General features: G+C 39.2%; 1 protein-coding gene and 1 non-coding gene across 2 annotated transcripts; one reads left to right on the top strand and one right to left on the bottom strand.

The window, feature by feature from the left end:
• Window positions 1–104, bottom strand: LOC115071089. The gene has a single exon (XR_003850205.1). It is a non-coding gene; the product is annotated as a U6 spliceosomal RNA (small nuclear RNA).
• An 8,792-nt stretch (window positions 105–8,896) lies between these two features.
• LOC103737578 (olfactory receptor 52N2-like) lies at window positions 8,897–9,859 on the top strand. The gene has a single exon (XM_008837406.1). It carries the CDS (start codon window positions 8,897–8,899, stop codon window positions 9,857–9,859), a length of 963 nt encoding a protein of 320 aa, XP_008835628.1.
• The last annotated feature ends 874 nt before the right edge of the window (window positions 9,860–10,733 follow it).

The following is a 10,733-nucleotide window of genomic DNA, read 5'->3' on the forward strand; positions in this document are numbered from 1 at the left end:
AGGCATATGAATTTCTTTTGGTGGCTGTGTGACATACTTGTACACTGGCCATGCTAGTCTCTGTAGCATTTCAATGTTATTATATGTGCTGCCAAAGGGAGCACCAATCTCATGTCTTTAAATTAATGAATACTATTTTATTGTATAAATGTACCATATTTTGTTTAGCCACTATTCAATTGAGAGATTTTCCTAGTTTTTTTCCATTATCAGTTTTGTGCTTTTTGTCTCAAAAACCCAAAAAATTTAGAGTGCTTCACTGCAGATAAATATTTGAGAAGTTACATAAGTTTAATCTGATTAAGTATTGTATAATACATGTATGCATTAATTATCACATACTAACCAAATTAAATTGTGTTTCTATTTTTACATGTAATTTAACATTCTAATTGTAAAAATAAAGTATCGTTTATTAAATTTGTTCTATAATTCTGTGAAGAATATTATGGGGATTTTTACTGGCACTGTATCGAATCTATAGATTACTTTGGTTAGAATGGCCATTTTCACAATATTAATTCTACCTATCCAAGAGCACAGGTGATCTTTCCATCTCCTGGTGTCTTCCTCAGTGACTCTTTCTTCAAAGCTTAAAATTTTTCATAATAGAACTCTTACGGCACCAAGAAGTTTAGCTATCAGGGAAGAAGCTTCCAGCTCAGTTCCAGCTTGATTTTCTATACCTTTCAACAAGGGTGTGTGGTATCTGCAGGAATAGGGACTTGTGATCTAGTTCCTGTGGGTATCCAAGGGAAATGACAAGAGCCTGTGTTGTTTCAGGTGCTTCTAGGGCCTCCCTGACTAATAACTCATAAAGAGATTCCCCCACACTTGTCACTCAGACTTCTGTTGGATGGGCATCAGATTCTAGGAACAGTATTATTCAGCCTTGCAGGCTGTCTCCCTTCTAACTATTCATTAGGTTGGTTGTTTTTTAATTGACTTACAAAGTAGTCGGTTTCCATAGTGGTCTTTCATCTATCTTTCATTTTGGTTAACCTTCACTCCCTGCTGATTAACTATTACATAATATATACATGCATTAAGATGTCACAAGAGAGCCACATTATAATGTATTTTTTGCATATATTTAGATTTTTAATAATAGTCTGAAATCCTAGAAATATGAAAACAATAAATAAACAAAAACTATCATTAGCCGGTTAAGATCATAGATTAGTGGGAAAGAAAAAATGGAATTTTAGTTGGACAAGTGTTACCAGAATTCTCTCTGGGTCTCTTGCATTATCAGGCAAACTATATAACATATCTTTATGTGCATTTGTTATTATTGTGGGGGGAGGGAGGGGAATGACTTACAAAGAAACTGGCGTGCAGTGCCTAGCTATGCACAGCTCAGAGCCTGTCATATCAGATAGCTCCCCTGGCCTGCCCATAGTCACCGTTAGCTTTTGCCCATGCCTCAGGGGCCAGCAGTCTCTCCTCAGGTCCATAAGTGCCAGGCCATTCTGTCCTTGAGTAAGCCCAGCTGCTGCATGTTCCCCATGCCAGCCACTGGGCATTCCTGGTAGCTTGTGGCTTCCGTCCCAAAGTGGTGCCACAAGCCCCCTCTTCTGTGGCTACCTCTCCACAGTCAATTCTCCACAGCAGGCCCTGCCCCTTGGAGGAACCAGAACCCCTGGGGAACACAACAAGCAATCAATAGTCCTACCTAACTATAAAGACTATGAACCAGCCCTTGATTGCCTCCAAGAGCTTGACAGTAAGACCCTATTGCTGAAGACAAGACCTACTTTGGACACAAGACTTGGAACAATGGAGCTGGAACTAATCTGGAAGCCACCTCTCAGAAGGCTGGTTCTCATAATTTTGGAGAACACTATGCAAGCTGCTAAGGGAGAACATCAATTAATGGCCCAAATCCTAGCTTTAAGTCCTAATAATCACAACAATGACCAGCACAGCAAACTGTACTGGGGCAGTTAGTGACACTTTTATCTTGGGGGGGGTGGTGGTAATCACCAGCTACCTAACTGGACTTCAAGTTCACCCAGTGGGGGCGAATTCATGGGTGCTACTGTAAACACAACCAAATATACATGACTGGAGAGGTCATAGATCTTAGAGAAAACCCCAAGGCGGTCACAACCCTAGACAAATGTAATTTCTTAGTATATGCTAAATATGGATACTTATATTTACAGACAAGTATGTCAGTCAGCACTCATCAAAGAAATTTCTTTTGCAACAGGAGAAGACTTGTATAAAGTTCCACAACTGGTTGCACACAGAGATTCAGTGTCTGTGAAATGCCCAACCCTAAGTGACGCATCTACAATGGAACTTTTATAACTAAGGCTTATGAAACTCAGTGGAACAAGGCGTAGAGAGAATACTAATGCATCTCTCATCTTTCATCAGTGAAGCTCCCTCACCAACAGATGGCCATGAACACAACATGCCAAAGCATAGAGAATAAGAGTTTGCAGAGTGTGGATCCTTGGACAGGACTCCCGTATCAAACTTCACCCACCCAGGGCTCAGGTATCATTGCACAAGAAGGGGTGGAAAGATTGTAAGAGACATGGGAGGAGGTTCATTGTCACGCCACCTCCAGTGGAGGCCGCATGAGGAACTCTCCGTGGGTCGAGGCTGAGAAAACTTCAAAGGAAGAATGCCTCCTGGAGAACGGCTGTGTTAAAAAAGCATGCTGTGTCCTTGGCTGTTCTGCTTTAGTTCCTGTCTTTATTGCTGTCTTTATTCCTGTTCTTTCCTCGTAGAGAAACTGCTTTGTACCTACTCAGGTCATTAGGCCCACCTAAAGAGAGACTAGATACGGATGATTTCCTGGGAACTCAGTTTCCTGATATTAGACTTCCTCCAAATGCTCTTTTCTTATTTCAAACAATAAGAAAAGTAGCTAAGAATAGGCAACCTTGGAAAATTCTAAATAAGTTACAGCAAGAATTATTTGTATATAATCCTCCTACCTCAGTTCCTAAAATTGACTCGAGGAGATTAAAAAAATACTGAAAGAAGATTGCTGCCTACAGTTAAGACAGACTTTAAAATTGCCTACGAGATAGGGAGAGGTAGGCTATGGCATCCCTTAAGGGAAAGGAGAGCATATTCAAAATCCCCGAGCCCATTGATAAACCACTTCCTCATACAGGAGTTTATAAAAAAAAAAAATAATAGATGGGTAAATATTCAAGGAAGAAAAGTTTTATGGTATTCATTATAGTTTATGGATAGGTTAGCTAGATACAGACCACCTTGGAGCCTTTACTACAAGTCAGTGCAGCGAAGTATACTTAAATAATTACAGACGGTATAAAAAACATGAATAGAAAAATAAGGATTTAAAAAAAACAAGCCTTTAAAGTTATATGGCGTTATTATAACTTCACTGACCTAGTCATTGGCCTCAGCCACCAAAACCTCAAAAATAGAATAAAATTAAAAAAACAAAACCATAAAATTACCAACCATAAAGTTTATAAGTAGCTGATGTTGTCAAACCACTAAAAAGAAGGACAAATAGTCTAAGCACCTGATTAATTAGATAAGAACACTCCACACTGTACTGTATTGCTTTGATTTTGAATTGTATTTCTAAGAAAATGATTAACCATGAAATCAACCTGATGCTTGCACAATCTTGTTCTGTAACTTGTGTAAAATCTGATGCTCCACTTTAGAAAATTACATTCAGATCATCAACCATCTCTTGTGTTGTCTGTTTGTCACTCGCCGAATCCTTGCCCGCTCTCCGATTCCCTGTTCCCGTCGGACTGAGTGCTCCAGTCTGGGCTGGTCCGTTGCAGTTCATGACCACATAGATACATAGTCTTACAGGCTCCTGGGATCTTACACATATGAACTTACAGCAATGGTGACAGCATGAACAAGATCCATGCAAACACAAGCAGACAAAAATTCAGCATACAACTGTGGAAATGTTCAGCAGGTCTCAATCTTATCTGAAGAATTATTAGGCAGCTGATTACTGCTGGGTGTAGAAGGGCTGATCTTCTTTAAGTGAGTGACTCTAGATAGGCAGAAAAGACCCCAGTGGATGAACTTGCACTGAAGGATATCAGGGACTACTAACTTGACTTGATAGGCTTTAACAGAAATGGGTGAATGCATGAAATCCAGTGGGAGGTATGGGAGGCTGCTGATGGGGAGGGAGGTAAAAAGATAATTAAGATGTTGTATGTGAGCTGCACAAAAATTCAATAAAAATTTTAGAAGGAAATTCTCCATTGCTTTTATTAATAAGACTGCTCTCCAGTATGATTTCTCTCACAATTTTGAGTCTATGTGGAAGAAGTGAAGCATTTACCACTGTTTACGTTTGCATTGCTTCTCCTCCATATGAGTTATTTGATGTATTCAAAATACACTGAGACTATGAAAGGATTTTTCACACACCTTACATTTAAAAGGTCCATTTCCAATGTGCTTTATGTGTTCAAAAACCTGTGATAGAAATTAAGGTTTTATCAGAGTTTACATTCATAAGGGTTCTGTCTAGCAATCAAATTTCAACAGGAAGAAGTGAAGGCTTTCCCACATTACATTCATAGGGTTTCTCCCCACTATGAGTTCGTTCATGTTTTCAAAAAGAAGTAGAATGACTGAATGCTCTACTACATTGTTTATACGTACAGGGTCAGTTCCTCCCAAAAGCATGAACCAACTCGTGAACTCATCGGAGAAGCCCTATGAATGCAGACAATGTGGTAAGGCCTTCTTTTCTCTCTCAAGTGTTCAAACACACATGATAAAGCACACTGGAAATGGGTATTTTAAATGTGATGTATGTGAGGAAGTATTTCCTGTTTCCAGTGTATTTAGAAGGCATCAAATATCTCAAGCTGTAGAGAACTCTAATGAATGCAAACAATATGGCAAATGGTTTAGTTCTTCCAGTGCCCTTCAAATACATGAAAGAACTCATAGTGGGGGAAAAACCCTACATATGTAAACATGTGGTAAAGCATTCAGTTGTCTCAGTTACATTAGAAAACATGAATGAACTCATACTGAGGAAAAACCCTATCCATGTAAACAATGTGGTAAGTGGTTTAGTGCTTCCAGTTCTCTTCAAATACATGAATAAATTTTTTTTAGAGACTATAAGCCATAACAATGACCAGGCTGGCACGATATCCCTAGTGGTGCAATAGTGGCACTTTTATCTTGAGGTCAAACAACAGGTGTATAGCTGAACTTAAGGCCCACTCAATAAGAAGAAATTCACGCCTGGTACTGTAAACCTAGCCAAATACCTGTGACTTGAGAGGTTGTAGACCCTAGAATAGAACCTACTACAGATATTTTCATAAACCTTAATAAATTCTAACTGTATTCTATCTACTTATTCTTAGATCCATGATAAGTGGTTTTACCACATATAAAAGTTGCTTCTTTTTGCAACACATGGAGACAAGTAGAGAGGTCCACAACTGATCAACATGCAGAGAATAAGTGACTTTAGGGTGATAGCCTCAACTGATACATCTACAGTGCAACCTCTACACTCAAGACTCAATGAACATCATGGAAGAGAAAGCAAAAAGATTGTAAGAGCCAGAAGGATAGGATACCAGATGCTAGATAGTATCTTCTAGACAAGATGGGGAAACTGCACCCATGTAATCTCACCAATGTAATTGGCTAAACAAGACCTTCATAATGAAAACTCTGCTTTATCTAGTCTAGATTGAAGGTATGTTGGATTGTACTCTGGAATGAGAACCAAGGTTTACAGCTTGTTCTTTGTACGGCTTGCTTCTTTCTTCCTTTATATTATTATTGTTATTATTAATTATTTAAATTTGAGACCTGCTCTCATTTATCCCAGGATTTCAGTAATAGTCCTAGTAGCAGAAGATAACTTTGAACTTCTGATTCTCGTGCCTCTACACGCCTGAATGCTGAGATTACAGGTGTGGTCTAGAGTGTCCAGTTTATGCAGTTCTGGGGATCAAACCTAGAGTTTTGTATTTGCTGCATACTAAACAAAGGCTCTACCACCTGAGCTACATCCTTATCTCCTATTTAATTTCTACCCATAATGCCTGTCTCTTCTAGAAACAAGATGCACCATGGCAGTGGATTCCTCTTTACTGTTCTCACCTCTGGCAAACAGCACACACTTCCACACACCCACAGAATGCCATTAAACTGTAGGTCTTGTATTCTGCAATTCAGTATCAGAAACAAATTCAGTTTTATACACAGCTTTCAGCATTTCCTTAAATGTGATCAAGGTCTCAGTGATTCATGTGTACCAAGGCAGAGGGGGAAAGGAGAGAAATAATGCACCTTTCACCATGCAATATTTGATATGCATATATAAAGATGTCTTATATAAGAAAATATATTTAATGAGTTTTTAACATAGAAAAGATTCAGAAGTTATTACTCAATATTTTCAGTAAAGCATGAAATACATATGTGGGACATGATAAAGATATGGCAAAGTTGTGAAACTGAAATTGAACAAGCATAGGGTGTAGCCGTAATTCCGTGTTTATAATTAAGTAAATGCCAGTAAGTATGTTCATAATTCCCAGGGCCTGTCAAGGAAAACTTAGGACAATTTGAGGGTTATCCACACCCTACCCGAGTGTATTCTAAATATAGAGCATATTTTCACAGCACTAAATTTATCCTCTCCATCAGAGACCTGTGGGACCTCTACCTGTGGTGTCCTAAAGAAACTCTGTTGATTATCAGGAAAACCCCCAGAGAAAATATTAAATATTAAATTTGTTCTATGGGTTCATTATTTAAATATAGTATAACTGTCCCTGCTTCTGGGTAGGACTTGAGTCAGAGGTGGTCAAGCAGAGACGGTTCTTCATTATCTCATTCATTGTTTGAAATTCTAAAGCAAACAGATTTGTGAACTGCCTTCAGGAGAAAGATTAAAAAATGGAAAATCAAATGCAATTTAGGCACTGGGGAAGGAGACTCTGTCAGAACCAAATAGATCATAAGATGGCAATCTTATTTCTCTACAACTAAAGAGAAACTCTGCTCTCCACAGGTGGAGGAGGCACCTTAGGAAGTGGTAAGACCAGTGAAAACGCATTAGTGCAGGCTCAGCAAGAAATTCCTGTGATGCTGTAACCCAACTTATGCATGGACAAGCAGAGTCCTGACACAGGCTGTTTTCCCTTTGGATTGTATCTGATTAAAGTGGCCTCATGAATATTCCTTATAAAATTAATCTGTATAAATAAATCAGATCTGCTTTCTGTCCCTTTTAAAGTTTATATTTATATATATATATATGCTTTTTCAGCTTGTAAAATAATATAAATGGTAATTATACAAATCTACTATGTAAACTTCCCAATTCTTAATAGCTGCATTATGATTTTTCTAATCTTAAAGTTGATTAAATACGTCTTGATATCAGGTTTGACTTCTTCAAGATGAATTCTGATTTTTCAATGTTTACTTTAACACTAATTCATTAAGGCATTTATTATAAATACTAAAACCATCCAAAAGGAGGTTGTGGAATTTATTGGCTCATTCATTCACTTTATGTACTTTCACATAGCAGTGAATAAAATGAACAGAACTTCCTTTCTGGAAAGGGACAGCAAACCACACTAACTGCTGCTGTGAAGTACGCAAAGTTAGAAAGGGAGATGTTAAGCCAAGGTGTGCGGGTGTTTTCAGAGTTAACATTTTAGATTAGCGGTGGGAGAGCTTTGTGATGACTCTGAGCCAACATCTGAAACTGCTGAAGGTGCATTTCGCAGTCACGTCATCAGAAGAAGAGAGCAGGTTGCAAGGATGAGAAGTGGCATGCCCAGGAGTGCACTTTGGTTGAGCTTGAGAGGCCTGCAGTAGGTAGGTATTACTTTTAAATTTTTTTATTTTATTTTATTTTTTTACTTGTATGAGTGTATTGGCTGCATGTATGTGAGTGTACCCATACCGTGCAATGCTGTGGAGGTCAGAAGGGGGTTTCGGATTCCACTGGAACTGGAGTTAAGGACGATTCGTAGGCGCCATGTGGGTGCTGGGAATCAAACCCAGGTCCTCTGCAAGAGCAATCAATGCTCTTAACCACTGAGCCATCATTCCAGCCCCAATTATTACTTATTTTATTTGCTTTGCCATGTGCAAAAAATGTTTGTGTTTTTTGGATTTGAAAAATCTAGACTTACCAAGTTTACACTGGCTTTTAAACAAGCCAGCATTGCAACACATTTGCATGGTATATACTGTGCACATAAAAAATGGATTGTAACCCAGTGGAAACTCTGGAAAGACTTCTTTTCTTCAATTTTTAAAAATTTACTTATTTTCATTTTATGTGCATGAGTTTATTGCCTGCATGTGTGTAAATGAATCCACATGATGCAGCACCTATGGGGGACAGAAGAGGGCATTGGATCCCCTGGAACCGAAGTTACAGACTGTTATTAGCCACCATGTGGGTGCTGGGATTTGAATCTGGTCCTCTGTAAGAACACCAGTGCTTTTAATCACTGAGACATCTCTCCAGCACCATTGAAAAGATTTCTTAGAAAACAGAGAATTATGTGTGGATTTCAAGATTAAATGTTATTTACTTTAAGTAAATTTCCTAATTTGGAAACTGGTGAAAGGTGGAAAATCAAACAGTAGTGACTGGCCTGGGAAAGGAAGTGACATGTGTTAACAGAGTTTACAATATAAAGTCAAGCCAAGCCATGACAAAGACACCATATTTGCACTTACTGAGCCTTAGGAGAATGCAGTAGGACATAAGAATGTAGTCTTGGTACAAAAATACAAACATTTCTTCTGTGTTCATTAATTTGTCTTTTTTCTCTAGAAGAATATCTGTTGCTGCTGTCTTCAGTCAAGGACACCTTTATCAGCACAGAGAGTAACCTGTTTCCTGCAGATCACCATGCATGAGGCCAACAGCTCCAGCCTGACACCAAGATACCTTATCCTCAACGGGATCCCTGGGTTAGAAACTGCACACGTCTGGATCTCCCTGCCATTCTGTTTCATGTACATCATTGCTCTCACGGGTAACTGTGGGCTTATTTACCTCATCATCCATGAGAAGGCCCTGCACCGGCCCATGTACTACTTTCTCATCATGCTGTCTGTTACAGATATCACTGGTTGTAATTCAATACTCCCTAGTATTGTGTGCATCTTTTGGTTCAATATCAAGGAGATCGATTTCAATGCTTGCCTTGTGCAGATGTTTTTCATTCACATGCTGGCAGGCACGGAGTCCGGTGTGCTGATGCTAATGGCTCTGGACCGCTTTGTGGCTATCTGCTACCCCTTACGATATTCCACCATCCTCACCAACACTGCAATCATCAAGGCTGGCTTGGCCACTCTAATAAGAAATGTGATAATTGCCATTCCATTTATTTTCCTGATCAAGCGTCTTCCTTACTGTAGAGGTACTCTCCTCCATCACACCTATTGTGAGCATATGTCTCTGGCCAAATTATCCTGTGGCAATATTAAGATAAATGCTGTCTATGGTCTCTTAGCTGCTGGCGTGGTTGGGGGCTGTGACATATTGTGTATCTCCTTGTCTTACACCATGATCATCCATGCTGTAGTGAAGCTGTCTTCTGCAGATGCCCGCCAGAAAGCTTTCAGCACTTGCATATCACATATCAGTGCTATTATGATCACCTACGTCCCAGCCTTCTTCAACTTCTTCACTCATCGCTTTGGGGAACACACTATACCCCACCATGTCCACATAATTATAGCCAACCTGTACCTGTTGTTGCCACCCACCTTGAATCCAATTGTCTATGGGGTAAAAACCAAGCAGATCCGCGAAGGAGTGATCAAATTGTTTTCTAGAGAAAAAGATGTTTTGATTGAGAGATAAATTTATGCTATCAAAGTCTGTGTTTTGTATAAAGATCTAGAAAATTATCAAGGAGGAGAAGATATGAAAAATTCAAACCATGAGCTTGGTAGACAATAGGGGTTAACATTTTGTCATCAGAACACAGTAATGAACATAAGACCTCTAATTTGATACAAAGAAGGAAGATAGTGGGGAAACAATCACACTTTTCACATAATTTGCCTTTGTCAGAGCTCATGGAACACACAGACCAAATGGCAGAGTTAGAATATTCAGCCTCACAGGAACTCTTGGTAATTGATGCATTTACGTCTAGCACATGCGAACTGAGTAGGAAAGAATGACAGGTCAGATACTCTGAGATGTGAGAGTGCTGGGAAGACACATGAGCAAATTCTCCCAGTGTTCTGGGGAAGCAGGAAACAGTTTTGGAGTAGATGCAGGTGCTGAAGGTCATGACTGGCTGATTCTCCTTGACTTTAATGCCACAACGAATTCTGAAAGGAAAATCAGCCCTATCTGACAGCTGCTAGAGCAAAGAGTTTATAAATGGAGGGAAGGACACTTGAACAGCCTCTATGTAGTCTTCTGAGCAAGGGAGTCCGTGCTTGCCTACTTTACCTGGCTGCCATGTAGAAGGAGAGACAATGGAGGGACAGTGGCAACAGAAGGCAGGGCCTCCTTAGGTGTGGGAAAATCTCTGAGAAAAGTAATTTCTGAGAGCTAAATTATGAGTGTTTCCAGAAATAGGAGAGAATGCAAGGCAAGAGAGAGAGAACACAAGAGATGATTCAATCAGCAAGAAAGTTTTATGGAAATTCTTATAAATAGGTAAAATAATTATATTGACAAAATTATATTATTTGCTAACATGAAGGATATATTTTAATAT

This window comes from Nannospalax galili, unplaced genomic scaffold (genome assembly GCF_000622305.1).
Source record: "Nannospalax galili isolate Female #2095 unplaced genomic scaffold, S.galili_v1.0 scaffold398, whole genome shotgun sequence".
NCBI lineage: Eukaryota > Metazoa > Chordata > Mammalia > Rodentia > Spalacidae > Nannospalax > Nannospalax galili.

Coding starts and splice junctions, on each gene's coding strand:
- LOC103737578 (XM_008837406.1), top strand. CDS start 8,897: ATGCATGAGGCCAACAGCTCCAGCCTGACACCAAGATACCTTATCCTC.